At 41.3% G+C, this 19,055-nt stretch overlaps 1 protein-coding gene across 2 annotated transcripts in view; it reads left to right on the top strand.

Annotated features, from left to right (window-relative positions):
• shisa10.1 (shisa family member 10, tandem duplicate 1) overlaps nucleotides 1-19,055 on the top strand; it is an 82,300-nt gene that overhangs the window by 36,231 nt on the left and 27,014 nt on the right. Inside the window, exon 1 of one of the 2 annotated variants that reach the window (XM_060835508.1) lies at nucleotides 2,484-2,727. The exons of the other annotated variant lie outside the window; for it this stretch is intronic. Within the exon in view, the coding sequence (XP_060691491.1) occupies nucleotides 2,717-2,727 (11 nt within the window). The 5' untranslated portion in view covers nucleotides 2,484-2,716. Of the gene's footprint in view, nucleotides 1-2,483; nucleotides 2,728-19,055 lie in introns of those variants that run through there. 2 annotated transcript variants of the gene reach the window in all.

Raw genomic sequence — 19,055 nt, 5'->3', positions numbered from 1 at the left:
GTAATACCATATTCCATTCTGCTCTATTACCTTATATAAGTACAGTACATCAGGTATGATTTGTCCGCATTTTAGCATGCAAAGCAATATTTTTCACTGTTCCTTGGGACATGTGACAAAAATAAATCAAATCCAATCAAAACCATATGATCTACTCTTGCTCTGTGTCCATGAGAGGCCTCCTGAGTTGAGAGAAGAAGCTTATTATAGTAAAGAGAGTAGGTAACTGAGAAGGTGCCTCAATGTGGAGGCACACAATTTTTTTAAAGCAACTAGAGTTATTCAGCCCCTCAAGCCCATTCTGCTGTTCAAGGAGATCTGTGGCTGAAATCCATATACCTGTCTTTGGCCCATATACTCTTACTACCTTGGCTAACAACAATTTGTCTATCTCCTATTTAAAATTAACAACTGATCCTGTATCCACTGGTAGAATAGAGTTCTAAAATTTTACTACCTTTTACCTGTAGATATGCTTCCTCAAATCACTCCTGGACAGTCTGGCCCTAAATTGAGTCTATGCCCCCTAGTTCTAGACCCTCCAACCAGTGGAAATAGTTTATCTTTATATACTTGTCTTTTCCTGTTAATAACCTGAAGATTTCAGTCAGATCACTCCTTAACTACCTAAATTCAAGAGAAAATAGTTTTAATTTGCCTAATTTCATCTTGTAACTTAACTCCCAAGGTTCAGATGCCATTCTTTTAAAGTTATATAGTACTCCCTCCAAGGCTCATGTATAAGGCAAGGGTCCAAGTGCTGGAAAATGGGATTGGAATAGTAATAGAGTCACAGAATCATACAGCACAGAAACCGATCCTTTGGTTTGACCATAATCCCAAACTAAACTAGTCCCACCTACCTGCGCTTGGTGTATATACATCCAAATATTTATTATTCATGAACTTCTTCAAATGGCTTTTAAATAGTCATGGAGATGTACAGTTGTAACTGAACTCATATCCACCTCTTCCTCTGGAAGTTCATTCCACACGAACCTCTCTCTGTGTAAATAACAATAGCTCCTCATCTTTTTTTTTAAATCTTTCTCCTCTTGCCTTATTAAGCTCATTCATCTTGAAATTGCCCACCTGCTATTCACCTTATCTATGACCCTCATGATTTTATAAACCCCTTTCAGGTCACCTCTCAATCTCCAATATAGCAGTGAAAAGCCTATCCAACCTCTCCTTATAATTCAAACCTTCCATTCCAGGCAACATTTTGGAAAATCTCTTCTGAACCCTCTCCAGCTTAATAATATCCTTCCTATAACAGGGAGACCAGAACTGGACACAGTATTCCAGAAGAGGCCTCATCAATGCCCTGTATGTCCCAACTCCTACATCATAGGGCTGAGTAATGAAGTTTTATAGTTCTGAGGAAGGGTCCCTTGACAGGAAATGTGAACTGATTTCTGTCCACCGGTGCAAGACCTGTTCAGCTTTTCTGGCAATTTCTGCTTTTGTTTCTAATTTACAGCATCCACAGTTCTTTTGGTTTTTATTAAGTTATATAGGTGTTTTTGACCAAAGGGTTTTTCTCCTGTGCTGTGCACCTTTTGAGGTATAAGGCAAGAACCTGCTTTCTGGCACGTCAGGATTATCTCTGGACTGGGTTCACAGGAGAACGCCTTCTCACGTTTTACAGTGGAGTGGATCTGTGTTGTGTGGTTGGCTTTGTATTTGATGTCATGACAGCATAATGAATCATTATGATAGACTCTGTAGTTTTGAGGAATTCTGGTGCTGTCTGCCCATCCCTAAGGCTTGCATGGACATGTCTGGATGTGAACATTAGTATCCTGTGCTGGTAGAAAGCAAATTGGATTAAGTTTCCGTTACCCACCAGTTGCACTGGGATGTGCCAGGCTCATTTGACCAGTTGCTTTGGCGGTTATTATTGAAACGATATTTTTGCGACAAAAAAAACAATAAATAGCCAGACAATAAAATTAGCTCATCGGTCCCTTTTAATATTACATCTGACGTGGAAAATGAATCACTGAATGAAAGGCACTTTCACCCATTCTCATTCCTTCTACACTTTCCAGCTCGAAGGAATGCTCCTATCCACTGTTGCTGTAGTTTTGTTGGTAAAAGAGCAGAAACACGCAGGGGAGTGTTTGCACAGTTCATTTAAAGTGATTATATTGAAAAAAAATTATTCGCCTAGAAGATAGATGCGTTACTCTGAGACTGTTCCACTGCAGCTTGGGAAACTCTTGCATGCTGTAAAAGGAATTGGAAGATTTGTACACGAGAGGATTTTTCATTCCTGCCTCTGAACTGAAGATGTTTTAAAAATCCCATATTTAGCTTTAGCAGGCGGTAAGGAGATGAAGTGGCTCCTCAGAGCTGCTTGCAACACGGTTCCAAGTCCCAAGCATTTTTTTTGTGAGTGAAGACTGCTTGACTTTAACTGGCTGATACCCAAGTGTGATGCAGCCTAAGCGGGCGTGGCTGAACCTGGTTATTTATCTGCTGCCAACGTAGCAGTCTAGTTTGTGTCTCTGCTGCTTTCAGTCTTGTTCATGCTTAACGACATCATGAACGCTCATTATCTTTAGGGCGTAGAGCCTGGATGATATTTTTTTCCCCTTCCCAGCAAGGTTTGAGTTACGGATGGTGCTACATTTCACTGAGTTCTGAGCATCTGCTGCACACACAAGATTTCGGATACTGTGCTTGGCTTCTTTCTTGAATTTAATTCAAAATGAGTTTTAGGTAAGTTTTAACTTTGTCTGTTCCTTTGTGCCCTGGGTGTAATTTGCAGCAGTGTACCAAAAGTGATCGGATTTGAGATTAAGGTTGACAAGCGAAGGACGAAGAACAATGCATTGTGTGACTTCCTGCAGTAAAAGACGGCGTTTGTAGTGGCTGAACCTTTTTTATTTCAGGAAGTATGCTTGGAATCTGCACGTGTTAACACTTTTGTTTACTCCTTAATTGGGGGTTTCTCAATTTTCAACGGTTTGGGTGGAGCTCTCAGTGGTTAGGTTAGGTTAGATGAACTTTGTACCACTCACAGCCTCCATAACACACGTTTGGACGTAAGAGAAGTAAAATTCATTGCCCCTTTCCTCTGGGATCCAAAGATCAACATTGAAGGGGAACAGTCCTGACTACTGTTTTTGCATCCCTAGTTTCCGTTGGTGCTGTTCACTGGTTTTGCTGAGGGAGAATGAGACTAGGAGCAGCTGGCAAAACAGTCCCCTGTAGGGATCAGTATAGAGTCATATTCGGTGCTTGTCAATGGGAAAATTCTGAACTAGATAGTGGGTAGGCCCTGACTGAGGCCAAATTTAGTGATGGTTGGAGGTTGGCAAGGCCCACTAATTTTCTCCTGTCCCTTCAGAGCTAGGGTACCAAAGTGTCACTGTTTTGCCCCCGGCCACTTGCCCACCAAAACTAAAGAGATAAGATTCTGGCTATCATTCAAGTAAGCTGTTGAACCAAACTTATGTTTTGCCTGTTCTATTGATGAAGTAGATAATGAGACCAGGATGGGTATTTTGCTTATTGGCCTATAATTCTTCCACAAACCAGGGTCACTAAAGCCAGACTAACTAGTTTTTTTTTGTGTGGGACAGTATGGGCAACTTAAAAATAATTCATCATTGATCTTAGACTATTCTGAAAGGTATAATTTGTTATGCAAGTGTAATTTCATTCTTTATTAATTCATTAGAGTAAGAAGGTCATTGCCAGTTACAGTTCTGCACATTATCTGGGATAATGCTAAGGACTGGATTATAGTGGTCTCCTCAAGCTTTGCTGAATATTTTTTAGGGATTGGAGAGGAATTTTCCAGAGTTTTCCAATTAGGTGGTAATTTCTGTTTCTGCCATGAGATTGCTTTTATCATCAGGGTAACTGATGGACATGGTGGCTCAGTGATTAACACTGCTGCCTCGCAAACCAGGGACCTGGGTTCGATTACAGCCTCAGGCAACTGTCTGTGTGGAGTTCGCTCGTTCTCTACTTTCCTCTAGGTGCTCCAGTTTCCCCCCACAATCCAGAGATATGTAGGTTAGGTGAATTGGCCATTCTAAATTGTCCATAGTGTTCAGGGATGTGAGGATTAGGTGCATTAGTCAGGAGTAAATGTAGAATAATAGGGTAGGGGAATGGGTCTGGGTTGGTAACTCTTAGGAGGGTCACTGTGGACTTGTTGGGCCAAAGATCCTGTTTCTACACTGAAGGGATTCTGTGACATGTCTGTATCTAACGTATTTAGGAGGTATATGATGGGCTTATTCTGTCGTTTTTTTTTCAATTTATATATTATTAATTAATGTTAAGAATCCTTTCAACTTTAAAAATTTGTATGTTGCTAATTTTGTGCAGTATTCTCATGCATCATTTCTGGAGCCAAAACAAAGATCAAATAAGAGTGATTACTGGCTGTAGTACTACTAATGTTAGTGTCTCTTCCCACTACACAGGAATGGGATGTGAATTTAGATAGTTTTACTGGGAAGAAATTTAGCGGGCTGATGTGTTTAACTATATCCGTGAATATAAATGACCCCACCTGCCAATGGCCATGGTAATGTGGATCTTTTAACAACTTGGCTACACAAGTCAGCTGTTTGAAGAAGCATCTTCTAACTCATTAAACACTTCAAATATCGGAGTCATAGAATCATACAGCAGGGAAACAGACCAGTCCAGGCTGACCTGACATCCCAAACTAAACTAGTCCCACCTGCCCGTGCTTGGTCCATATCCCTCCAAAACTCTCTCAATTCAAGTACGTTGTCCAAATGTCTTTGAAATGTTGTAACTGTACCTGCAACCATCACTTCCTCTAGAAATTCATTCCACGCACGAACCACTCTGTGTAACAAAAAAAATTGCTCCAAGTTTTTTAATCTGTCTCTTCTCTGCTTAAAAATATGCTCCCTAATCTGGAAATTGTCCACTCTAATGAACAGATACCTGATATTCACCTTACCTATACCCTTCATGATTTTATAATCCTCTATAAGGCGGCACAGTGGCTCAGTGGTTAGCACTGCTGCCTCAGCACCAGGAACCTGTGTTCAATTCCAGCCTCGGATGACTGTCTGTCTGTATGGAGTTTGCACATTCTCCCCGTGTCTGCATGGGTTTCCTCAGGGTATTCCAGTTTCCTCCTGCAATCCAAAGTTTGTGGGTTAGGTGAATTAGCCATGCTAAATTGCCTGTAGTGTTCACGGATGCGGAGGTTAGGTGCATTAGTCAGGGGTAGATGGAGGATAATAAGGCAGGGGAATGGGTCTGGGGTGGGTTACTCTTGGGTCGGTGTGGACTTGTTGGGCCAACGGGCCTGTTTCCATACTGTATGGATTCTTTGAACCCCTTGACCACCTATGCTCCAGTGAAAAAAAAAGTCCCAGCCTCTACTTATTAACTCAAACTTTCCATTCCTGACAACATCCTCGTAAATCTTTTCTGATCTCTCTCCGGCTTAATAATACCCCACCTGTAGAGGGTGACCAGAATTGGACAGCATACTCCAGAAGAGGCCTCGCCAACATCCTGTACAACCTCAAACTGACTTCCTAACTCCTATGCTGAAAGGTCTGAGCAATGAAGGCAAGTGTGTTAAATGCCTTCTTAACCACCCTGTCTACATGTAAAGCAAACTTCAAAGAATTATGTACCCAAACTCCTTGGTCTCTTTCCTACAACATTACCCAGGGCCCTACCATTGATTGTATAGTCCTGCCCTTGTTTGTTTTACCAAAATGCAATACCTCTCAGATATCTAGATTAAACTCCATCTGCCACTCCTCAACCCCTTGGTCCAGCTGATTAAGATACTTTTGTAAGCTTGGATAACATTCTTCAGTTTCTCTCGAGGTTAGGGTAAGGTTGCACCCTAACATTCTCAATGGTCAATGTTAGTCAATAGAGGCATATCAGTCTTTAAATGTTAAGGCTGCACCACAAACAAATTGCTGGAGAGCTCAGTAAGCCAGCAGAGTTCTCCCCCACACCAAAAATAAAAATCGTGACTGTGAAAATGTTTTTGAGGCCCATATTTTTCAGTAGGGATAAAACAGGTGGTACTTCAGGGAAAACCAGGAAATCTTGGAGTCTGTTACCCTTGAGGTCTGTTTATCCTTTGATTTGGGAAATTGAGCCAATAGGAATCTAAAGTGAAACAGAGTCACCACAAGCATTATTAAAGAGAATGACATGAAAGAAAAAAGAGATTTTTTAAAAAAAAGTTGAGGGGGTTTGATTGGTCTAATGATAGAAATGTGTTTAATAAGCAAAGCTTGTGTAAAATTTGTAGACCACTGTCATTAGATGGTAATCCTTGTTGCCATTGAATTTTAACTGGTAGTTTTTTTCAGATTACAGTGTGCCTTTTGTGTCTTTCTTCCCCTAATCCACATAAAAGGCTTCGCTAAAGCCTGGGTATTGATTATTTTGTTAAAAACTTGTTGATGCTTCAGTAAATCTCTGCTGTGTTTGGATACTTCTAAGCCATATTTTGGCTACTGTGTTGGAAGCTGAAACCGGGAATTTTTCCAATTTGTTGGATCACCCTAAGTAAAAGCCTACACTTGCCACTCCAGGGAAGTGGCTGTGGAGTAGAGTCGGACAGGGCAACCCCTGGAGGCAGAACAGAGATGGGTGATCTCCAAGGTGAGAAGGCCCTTTACCGGTCTCTAGGACCTCATCTTAGAAGTTTTACTAACTGTTCAGACCATCCACAATCCTCTTAGCACACATTCCCTCCTTGCCAGCCATTCTCCAACCACTCCTAATAGCCTCTCACAGACTATATCTCAACTTGGTAACCACTCACCAGTAGTCACCATGGTTGGACAACTGGAGCTACGTGGAGCTAGAAAAGAAACTGAGCAACACAGCCTGTTCTCTCATACACAGTAATGGTTTTACAACCAGCTCCCATTTAGAACAAAGAAAATTTACAGCCCAGGAACAGGCCCTTCAGCCCTCCAAGCCTGAGCCGATCCAAATGTACAGTCTAAACCTGTTTCTGAGCATCCGTATACCTCTACTCCCCACCTACTCATGCATTTATCCAGACACATCTTGAATGAATCTACCATGTCTGCCTCTACCACCTCTGCTGACAACGCATTCCAAATGCCCACCACTGTCTGTGTGAAGTATTTGCCGCGTGTATCCCCCTTAAATTTTCCACCTCTCACCTTGAAAGTGTGACTCCTAGTTATTGAATCCTTCACCCTAGGAAAAAGTTTATTTCTATCCAACCTGTCTATACCCTTCATGATTTTATAAATCTCAATCAGGTCCCCCTTCAATCTCCTTTTTTCTAATAAAAATAGCAAAGCACCTTCCATCCTAGCTAGCACCTTCTATCCTCGCAAACCATCTCTGCACCCTCTCCAAAGCATCCATGTCCTTTTGGTAATGTGGCGACCAGAACTGTACAGAGTATTCTAAATGCGGCCGAACCAATGTCTTGTACAATGTTAACATGACTTGCCAGCTCTTATACTCAATATCCCATCCAATGAAGGCAAGCATACTATATGCCTTCTTGACCACTCTATCCATCTGTGCAGCAACCTTCAGGGTACAATAGACCTGCACTCCCAGATCTCTCTGCCCATCAACTTTTCCCAAGGCCTTTTCGTTCATTGTATAATTCGCTCTAGAATTAGACTTGCCTAAATCCATCACCTCACATATTTGACTGGATTGAAAGCTATCTGCTACTTTTCTGCCCAACTCGCCAGTCTGTCTATATCCTCCTGTATTCTCTGACAGTCCCTTATGCTTTCTGCTACTCCACCAATCTGTGTGTCATCTGCAAACTTGCTGATCATACCAACAGTGCCCTCTTCTAGATCATTTATGTACATTACAAACAGCAGTGGCCCCGATACTGACCCCTATGGAACACCACTGGTCACCTTTCTCCATTTTGAGAAACTCCCTTCAACTACTATTCTCTGTCCCCTGTTGCTCAACCAGTTCTTTATCCACCTAGCTAGAACACTCTGCACACCATCTGACTTCACTTTCTCCATTAGTCTACCGTGGGGAACCTTGTCAAACCCCATTACTAAAGTCCATGTATATGACATCATCGGCTCTTCATTCATCTATCAACTTGGTCACTTCCTTGAAGAACTTTGGTAAGGTTCGATCTCCCCCGCACAAAACCATGTTGCCTATCACTGCTAAGGGCTTATGCCCAAAACGTCGAATTTCCTGTTCCTTGGATGCTGCCTGACCTGCTACGCTTTAACCAGCAACACATTTTCAGCTTATCACTGCTAAGCCCATTCTTTTCTAAATATAAATAGATCCTATCCCTCAGTACCCTCTCCAGCAACTTTCCCATCACCGATGTCAGGCTCACTGATCTGTAGTTACCCGGAATGTCACTACTACCCTTCTTGTACAGGGGAACAACATAAGCAACCCTCCAGTCCCCCAGCACTTCCTGTATTTGTAGCATCTATTCAAAACTTTTATTCACAAGTGGTTAACCCTGCTCGAAAACAAACCAGCTTCTACTCCGATACCCAGACGAGGTAATTGTTTATTAGACTTCTCTTTAAATTAGGCAAAAGCGAGGACTGCAGATGCTGGAAACCAGAGTGTAGATTAGATTGATGCTGGAAAAGCACAGCAGGTCAGGCAGCATCCGAGGAGCTGGAAAATCGACGTTTTGGGCAAAAGCCGTTCATCAGTCCTTCCTGTTGATGTCATATACATGGACTTTAGTAATGGGGTTTGATAAGGTTCCCCATGGTAGACTAATTGAGAAAGTGAAGTCATATGGTGTGCAGAATATTCTAGCTAGGTGCATAAAGAACTGGTTGAGCAACAGGAGACAGATTAGTTGTTGAAGGGAGTTTCTCGAAATGGAGAAAGGTGACCAGCACCACTCTAATATAGACTCTCCTTTAAATTGTCTAACTGTGAATTCCAAACCCCTCTAGTTAATTGTAAAGAAATGCTGGCCTCCCAGCCTGCTCTCTCTCTGCAGGCCACAGCTGTTGCTCTACCCCCCAGTGACCCTGCTACTGCCTCAACACTTGGTCTTCTCCAACCAGCATGATTTCCAGGGAGAGGTCCTAGAGCTGGGAGGGTGTTCCTGGGGGCTATGGCTGGAGTTATGCCCACTTCCTCCATTCTTCTCTTCAAACATCTCTCTTTTGCACCCCTCCTCTCCCAACAACTCCTGTGACTCCTCAGTGCTGTCAATGTTGAAGAAGGAATCATCCACCTTCGGGTTCAGGTTCTTGAATGGCTGCTGCCAGTGTGCATGCATAGATGGGGCCAGTGATGTTATCTGCCCACAATGCAGTGTCCCAGGTGTTCTTGCTGGGCTGTGTGACCAATGTATGCCCTCGGTGATCTACGTGGGGGTGGTATTCACTATAAACAAGACCATATTGAAGTTACATGACTTGATGCTATTTGCTTTCTAACCTGCAGCAGATGGCCTGTCAATCAAAGATTAATAGAAGTTTTTTTTAAACTGCATTCCTTTTTTTCAGTTTTAAAGACCTGGAGATATAAACTAAACAGGATTTTTGACACTGTGTCATGATGCCATACCTGTCCTTCAAAAAGGTTTATCTTGATTTCATCCATTTGTGACTCTCATATGGCAGATTGTTATCCTTCAACCTCTCATCTCCTACTAGAAAGAACTAGATCTGTCAGAAATCCAGGTGATTTCCATCTCTCAGCCCTTTGCATCATTTATAAAGAACTGCAAAGAGTTGTTAGTTCCACAAAAACCCAAGCTACATGATAGTGTTATGAGACCAGGAGGAAGTGCAGACTTCCCTTACCCAGTACAGTAAGTAGAGAACATTTAATTACAGTAACATTGACTTCTTTGTGAATAGAAATGATTTTTTTTATTGGAGACTAGACCAGGATATGAAACAAAAGGCAGAGTTTGCCAAATAAAGAAAGACACTATATAAAGACACTATTGTTATTATTTAAGGATGTTAAGAACAGTATGCTATTGATGTAGCCTCCTTCCCTAAACCCAAGTTAGCATACATTTTTAACAAATAGCTTTAGGACAGAAGAGGAGGAGGAGGAGGAGTAAATGATTCAGCCCCTGCTTCACCATTTGATACGATCATGGCTGATCTCATCTCAGCTTCAACTCAACTTTCCTGTCAGTTCTTCGGATTCATTCAACTCCATTACTAATTAACTAACTCGAAAAGCATTTCTGAAGAAATAGTAATGTAATTATAGATTTTAAGAATGTTTCTGAGGGATTGTAAGTACTTTTCTTAGGACAGCTTTGAAGGCAATCCATGTCATTTGCTTTACGTTTCTTCCACTTGTAGTAGTCTTAGTGTTTACGTCACAGAAATGCTTTTCTATGCAACTATGTTAGGAGTTTGATTTATGCACCGAATCTCTCCACTGGACTTGACAAAGAAAATGCTGAGAGGCTGTTTTCCCTTTATAGACAATCCCTTTATAGGAGTTATGGATGGGAAAAATGTTCAGTAATGTTTCTAGTGAAGCCACAGGCCAGTGTTGATTCTAGGGGCAGGCAATGCTGCATAGCTGGGAGGGGCGGTCTTATCTGAGAAGTTGTCAGCCCCACTACACAGCCCAGTCCATCACACAAGCCAATCTTCCATCCATTGACTCCATCTATACTTGCTGCCTCAGGAGAACAGCGAACATATTCAAAATCTCCTCCCACCCTCGTTACAATCTCTTCCGACTTCTTCCTGTGGGCAGAAGGTACAAAAGCTTAAGCACATGTACCAACGGATTCAAGAACAGCATCTTTCCCACAATCTGACTTCTAAATGGACTTCCAAATTTTGAAATTGAGATATTGATCTTGCTCTTTGTGCACCTTCTCTGCAGCCATAACATTGTACTCCTCACCCTGTTCTATTACCCGAATGCATTATGTGTGGTATGATCTCGCTGTACACACAAAACAAAACCATTCACTGTACCTAGGCATGTGTGACGAGAATAAATCCAATCAAATCAAAAGCTCTAGAGAATTGAGGCAAGTCAGATTTGGGCACAGATGTTTCAGGGTATGGGGTTGGCCGTTTAAAGCTGAGATGTGCATAAATTTCTTCACTTGGTTGTTAATCTTTGGCATTCTCTACTCTGAGAGCTACATCATGAGTATATTTGAGATAATGGCAAGATTTTTCTGAGTATAAATGGAATACTGGTTTGCATGGAAAATTTAGAGTTAAAAAAGAATTGGCAGAATTCTGTATTAACTGCGAAAGAGATTTTATGGGGAAATCCAGCTGCTCTTACTCCTTTTTCTTTTCTTCTTCGATTTCCCCTGCTATTTTATAGTAAAGTCGCTGTTGTCCCAGAGTACCGTAGGGCTGCTCTCTCAGGGAGATGACTAATGGTGGTTTAACCTGAGGGTCACCATGCTTTAGATGAGTGGAAGAGGTTGAGAGGCGGGGCCTTTGTGATAACCTAAGCCGATATGGGAATTGTATTTGTGCTATTGGCATCACTCAGCATAACAACAAATCAGCCATCCAACCAACTGAACTGACTCCTTGGTTACAAATATGGGACAAATTGTAGTTTTTATTCATTAAATATGATAATTAGAGTGGGCTTCACTGTAGCTGCACTCTGTGAGAAGCTTAGGTTCAAGTTTCAGTATTACGTGCTCCAGCTAAATTGCCCTTTTTGTCCTTCCAACTTCCCTTTGTGTGCATGACCTGCTTCTTACTTGGTGTGGTCACATTTAAGATTGCCGTAGGGCCTTATACACTCGTATCTTTAAAGGACATTGAATTGTGTGTGTTCTGTTTCCCAATTTCCACTTGGCTGTGTATCCCACAGTAATCATTAGTACTGAGTATTCTTGTATTGTGAAAGGTACTGCCTTTCAGTTGAGATGATGTTATCAGTGTGTCGGGTTCCTCTCATTATCTCGGCTAATGATTTGCACCAAAAGAGTACTCGTTTACGCACAAATTGCATTAAAGTGACTGGACACCAAGATGGAAAGATCTGTGGGCATTGTAGGTGTGAAGGTGTAATATGCAAATATTTTCTATTATTACTTAACTGAAGGAGTTCTCCAGATGCTTTGCATGTAAAGAATGTTTTACAATTGAGATTTGCTATTTATGCTTGAGGGAAGTTTTTTTTATAAAAATGACTTGCATTTATATAATGGCTTCTGTGACCTTGGAAAATCCCAAAGTGCTTTGAAGCCACTGAAGTGCTTTTGAAGTGCATTGCTTCTAATGCAGAATTAGGTTGAGATGAATAGAAATAGCTGAGATAATGGAAGGTTTTCCCATTATGATCATTAAGAGAAATCATATTAATACATAGCTTAAGAATGATAGCAACAGATAAATGCAATTTGGTTTTTAAAAAATGTTATTTCTTCACCATTATTAATTTCTTTTGGCACATAATGTGCAACATATGCCTATAGATTGTGATAACCCTTTTTGATTCTAAACTCTTTCGTTTATTATGAAGAAGAGCAAAAGTGTGAATGTAAGCTGAAGGCTTGGGTTCAGTCTCTCTCATGGGAACCTGGCTGCCAATATTCTGATGATTTCCAGGATGACATCATTTTATTGTTTCCCTGCATGTTGATAAATGGACTGGTAAATGTGGATATGTTCTGCACCATCCAGTACCCACTTGTGTACTTGAGAGAGACCTGTGAGCTCAGTTATTGATTCTATCGAATTCTTAAAATTCATTAATGGAATATGTTAATGTGCACTTTACTTGCTGGACCAGCATCTGTTGCTCACTCACAGTTGCTGTTGAGGTTGGTGGCGTTTTGCTTTGTTGATGGGAAGGTTGTTTGAAGCAACAGAATGTGGTTGGGCCTGGGACACTACTTCGAGGAACTCCTGCAGAGACGTCATGGAGCTGAGATGACTGACCCCCAAACAACCACAACCATTTTCCAATGTGCCAGGTATGACTCCAGCCAGTGGAGCATACTTCTCTAATTCCCATTGACTCTAGATTTGCGAGGCCTTCTTGATGTCACACTTAGTCAAATGCAGCATTGATATCAAGTACAGTCACTTCTACCTTTCATCTCAGTCTTACATCTTTAGACCAAGGCTCTGATGAGTTCTGGAGCTGAGTGACCCAAACAAGACTCATAATGTGTACCAGTGAACAGGTAATTTCTAAGTAAGTCCTGCCTGATGGCATTTCTGATGACACCTTCCATCACTTTAGAAGATTGAGAGTACACTGATGAGACAGTAATTGGTCATGTTTGATTTTTTTTTTTCCCCTGCATTTTGTGCACAGGGCATACCTGGGAATCTTCCACTTTGCCAATGTGTGGAACAGTTTGACATAGGATTGCAAGTGCTGGAGCACACGTCTTCAGTACTATTGCTGGAATTTGTCAGAATCTAGCTTTTGCAGTATCCAGTACCTCCAACCGTTTCTTGATCTCACATTGAGCGAATCAAAGTGATTAAAGGCTAGCATTGTTTTGCTGTGGACATTCGGAGGAGGTTAAGATGGATCGTCCACTTGCCACTTCTGGTTGAAGATTGTTGCAAATGCTTGAGCCTTATCACTTGTACTGATGAGCTGGGCTTCCCCAGCATTTGACAATCGGGATGTTTATGAAGCTGCCTCCTCCACTGAGTTATTTAATTGTCCACCATCAAAATGGATGTGCCAGGACTGCGAAACTTAGGGTCTCTACAGATTGGTATGTTGCAGGTAGTCCTGTGTTATAGCTACAGGTTGACCCCTCGTTTTTAGGTATGCCTGCTGCTGCTAGGTTGTCCTTCTGCACTCTTCATTGAATCAGGATTGATGCCTGCCTTTATAGTAATGGTAGAGTGGGGAACATGCCTGGCCATGTGGTTATAGACTGGGACACCAGCAGAACTGTACTTGAACACGAGTGCCCAGTGGATGCCCTGTCTTATTGGGATACCAATGCAGAGAGCTCTATGGAAATTCTGGTGTTTGCATATTAATCAATTGAAACCTCAATTCTAACTGATTAGCGATTTAAGAGCCATCTTAGATGAGCTCAATTTGTTCGCTGGATCTTTTCCTTCTAAATTCTGTGACTAATGTCCTGCTCCCTCACTTGCACCTGATGAAAGAGCAGCATTTTAAAGCTAGTGTTTTCAGATAAATCCATTGGACTCTAACCTAGTGTCATGTGATTTTTCAGCTTGTCCAATCCATACCAATGCCTATCATGGCTTTCCATATCTGTCCATCAGGTTTCCATATAATAATGTGACTGGAAAAACAAGCTCATCTGCTGCTATTCAGCCAGGAGAGTTGTTGTTAAACAGAGTTCAGATTGATTCATTACAAGAGGTCTCGAACTTGTGCAAAGTTCGATCCTTCCATAAAAAATGGAGATAACACTTCAGACATATCAGGGGAAACCACGCTGTGTTGCTGGTGGGAAAAATTTGGATTGATAGCTGCTAAATTTTGGTTGAGTTCAGTTTGGTTTAGCGATTTGATGTTACACTTGTGATTTATAGAATAAAATGCCTTGCTTGATCAAAAGGTAGGGGAAATTCTATAACCAGGGTATTCAAAACTGCAGTTGTAGCACTCAACTGTAGACTGATGGCCATATTTAGTCCATAAGCCCTGGCAGTCTGGATCTTGAGGCCTGGACAACTACTTTCTGTTTATCTTCTGGACCAGCCTCTGGAAATGAGAAAGCTAGAGAATAACAACGCTTTAACATTACTCCTTCAGTACAATCTCCAGAATTGTTATCATGCAGAAGGAGGCTGTTCAACCTATTGTGCCTGCTTAGGCCTTGCACTGAGCAGTGTGATTTAGACGACGACTCCTGCCTTTCCTAATAACTCTCAACATTGTTCCTATTTAAATAATTATGCAATGCCTTTCTTGAATGCCTCAATTGAAGCTGTCTCTACCTCATGTCCTGGAAGTGCCTTCCAAACCCTAAGTACTTAGATTCAGAGAAATGTACAGCATGGAAACAGACCCTTCAGTCCAACCTGTCCATGCTGACCAGATATCCCAACCTAATCTAGTTCCACCTGCCAGCACCTGGGCCATATCCCTCCAAACCTTTTCCTATTCATAAACCCATCCAAATGCCTCTTAAATGTTGCAATTGTACCAGCCTGCACCAAACTCAGTTGCTCGTGCATTGACATAGGTTTATCAGCAGAAGGGTTGATGGACTGGATTTTGAGAGGTGTTTGGATCTGAGAGCAACCGGAAATTGCTGGACTCCATGGCCATCTCTAGCCGTGCCTGTTGGCCCCACCATGATGTTTATCATGCGATCCCACTTTGTACCAAATGTCCCCCATTTGGGTGCAGAAGTTGCTTTGGGGCAAACAGCAATTGATGCTTTGATGTAGTGTGATCCAGCAGTGTTCAAGGCCATGGATTCCAATCTCTGTTTCAGCCTTGGTTTCCTTGACAATTGAACTTGGTAATGTAGACACTTAAGCTCCTGTTGAAAAGGGAAACGGTCTGTCAAAATAGAAGCTTTGCCCACAGGTTCTACCTTGCCATAAAAGCTTTATTTTAATCACTCATCATCAATTTTGGCACACTCATTTGTTTCCTTGCTCCACATCCTGTTGCTTTCATGCTTCTTTGAAAACCTATCCCTGAAAATCACCCAGCAGGTTGATTATTGACTCTTAACCAGACGAGAAGGCCAACATGTAATGTTCCAGTTTGTCAAACATGGTCCTTCCCTATCTCTCTGCTAGGATTTTCCCTCGGGGCCTCCAATTTGGAGTCCTGCAAGTACATCCTATTGTAGTTTGTTTTGACACTTGCTGCAATTTACTGTTAGCACTTAACCTGTTTGGTCATCCAGTCAGACTAGATCCACCTTATATAATCTCTCATTCCTCAGTATGTTGTCTTTATTCTCAGTATTAAGTTGATTTGTATTCTTTTCGCGTTGAGTGCAGTTGTCACTCATGTCTTTGCCCGATCTAAGTGGGTTGTCCACATCCTCCATTATGTTGCTGAGGTCATTTGTTAAATAAATTACCCAGGAGACAATGTTTTCAAACCCTACTTGTGAGCCATATTACCATTACAAATGGATTTCTCAGTGAACCTGTGAATTTCAACCTGTTTTTTTTATTATAAATTAGTTGTTTTGATTTCCAAATTGCTGGTCTACTTGACCTAATTAACATTTTCATACTTTCATTTTGGAAGCTGCTCATTATTGTAGTTTTGTGCTGAATCCTTTGTCTTCAGTGTTACATTGGGTATGAGAATGTAATTTTGAGACTATAAACAGACCACATCTCAGCCTTTCGCACCACTGTTGCTTAGGGTTAATCACACTGAGTCTTGCTTGATGTTCTTTCACAATCTCTCCCAAGAAATTGCCATAATCATCAATATACCAAGGCAATATTTATCAGGATTAGGTCTCTGACCCTTGCTTAAAGATGGAATCTATGCAAGGACTGCACAAAACACTACATAGGACAAACAGGAAGACAGCTAACAACCCGCATCCATGAACACCAACTAGCCACGAAACGATACAACCAGCTATCCTTAGTAGCCATACACTCAGATGACAAACAATATGAATTTGATTGGGACAACACCACTATTATAGGGCAAGCCAAACAGAGAACAGCCAGGGAATTCCGAGAGGCATGGCACTCATCCACAAATTCTATCAACAGACACATCGACCTAGACCCTATATACCGGCCACTGCAGCGGACAGCAACTGACAACCGGAAGCGGCAGATTCAAACCACTATAAATGCCGGAGGAATCAGCACAGAAGCGCTTCACAGGAGGCTCCCAAGCACTGAGGATGTCACCTAGAAAGGGGACGAAACGTTTGCAACAAAAACTCCCAGCTCAGCGAACAGAACCACAATAAAGATGAAATCATTCTGACTGACTCTTCCTGTGATTTTAACTTTTCATATATGGTAAGTTTCACAGAAGAGCCATCACATACTTCCCAATTTACATTTTTTTTAAATGTAAAGAAGCACCCAAATCAGTTCAAAAATGGATAGGTGGAAGGGATGAAGATAGCGCTGGGGCACTTAAAAGAAAATGTTGAGTTCTTGGAAATCATTTGAAAATGAAGTGCAAAACTGCAAAACAGCAAAGCAGATGGAGTTCTAAAACAAGTTCAAGAATGCAGGGCCATGATGGATGCACTCTTGCCGAGCTGTTTCGAAGCCGATGTATAGCGCAGCTGCATACTGATTTTAAATTGAAATATGTTTCTCCCACAGGCAAAACTGTAATGGCTATCTTTAATATTTCCCTGTTTCAAGGTGGTTGTTGTTGTTGTTGTTGTTGTTTCAAACTGTACAGAACTTGATCAGTTAGCATTACAGGCTTTGAAACGTCAATAATTGCATGAGTGTCATTTACCTAAGCAACGTTAATTCCTTGAAAGTGGAGTTGCAGGTGGACAGGGTAGTGAAGAAGACATTTGGTACACTTGCCTTTATTGATCAGTGCATTGAGTATAGGAGTTAGGACTTCATGCTGTGGCTGTGCAGGATGTTGGTTTGATTACCATTGGAATTCTGCATACAATTCTGGTCTCCCTGCTATAAGAAAGATGTTGTGAAACTTGAAAGGATTCAGACCACATTTATAGTGGATGTTGCCAGGGTTGAAGGATTTGAGGTATAGGGAGAGGCTGAATAGGCTGAGGCTGGTTTCCCTTCAGCGTCAGAGGCTGAGGGCTGACCTTAGAGATTTATAAAACCATGAGGGACATAGGGTGAATAGCTAAGGTCTTTTCCCCAGATAGGAGAGTCCACAACTAGAGGGCATAGTTTTAAAGTGAGAGGGAAAAGATTCAAGAGTCCAAAGGGGCAACATTTTCGCACACAAGGTGCTGTATGTATGGAATGAGCTGTCAGAGGAAGTGGTGGAGGCTGAAACAATTATGATATTTAAAAGGCATCTGGATAGGTATATACATAGGAAAGGTTTAGAGGGATATGGACCAAATGTTGACAAATGGGACGAGGTTAATTTAGAATATCTGGTCGACATGGACGACTTGAACTGAAAGATCTGTTTCCATGCCTTACATCTCTATGATTCTATCGTATCTGGATGTCGTGGTCCTAAAGTAGCAGATGAAATAAACTTTGATAACATGCTCAAACAAGGCTGACAGTTACATAGCTGTATCAGTCAGCTTTAGTTGCCATGGTTTGTTGAGAGGGATAGCTGTTTGACAACACTAACAAAAGCCCGGTCAATTCTTCAGTCGATAAAAGAAAATAGCAAAGACCACTTAGGATGGATTCTGGATTTAAAAATCAACCACTGAATTTATTTAGCAATTATTGATGCAGTGTTTAAGTAGCTCTTTAGGATTCTTTCTTAGATTGAAATCTTGCAGATCTAAAGGGCCAACACTCTAATAAGATTATAATGTTTTCTACCTGTTGCTGTTATGCAATTGAAACAATCGTAATTGCTTAATAATGATTGCAGTCTGTGCTTCTAAATTGCATTTAATTGTCTTCTGCTTCCACGATCTGTTCTTAATTTCTAACCTCTGACAGACAGGGCAGATATGAAGCTAGTTCACAGAGTTTTGCAAAAGCTTTTGAGTTGTCCATTTTTTTTAAAAAGTGTTTAAAAGGAGCTCAAGATGACAAATTCCCTCTACTGCAAAACTACTGTCTTTCATCCAGTGCTGTGTGTTCTCTCAGCTTCCTATCAGTTATTCTGTTAAAGGATCATGTGATTTTTTTTGTCTCCACTGACTACAAATCAGAGGTCTGTGGCTTGTTTGTGACCCTATGTTACGTCTGTCAACTTGGCTGTGTGAAACAGTGACTTACTGTAATGAATTGAGTCACTTTCCCCATTGGGTTTCATCTGGTTCCTGAATTCAGTGGCATTGTTCTGCTTCTCTGCAAGTGGCTGTTTCATATCAGGAAGGAAATGTGTTTGTGATATAACTAATTGTCTTTGTCTTTCTACAGAAGAAAAATGTCAAAAGTGTAAGCTTTTCTTCCAAAATAAAACAATGTTCAAAGGTCATAAGAAAAATAATGCTTAACACGTCT

The sequence above is a fragment of the Hemiscyllium ocellatum genome, chromosome 14 (assembly GCF_020745735.1).
Source record: "Hemiscyllium ocellatum isolate sHemOce1 chromosome 14, sHemOce1.pat.X.cur, whole genome shotgun sequence".
NCBI classification, from domain to species: Eukaryota; Metazoa; Chordata; class Chondrichthyes; order Orectolobiformes; family Hemiscylliidae; genus Hemiscyllium; species Hemiscyllium ocellatum.
Note: the sequence above shows the minus strand (reverse complement) of the source record. Positions and strands in the feature narration are given on the sequence as shown.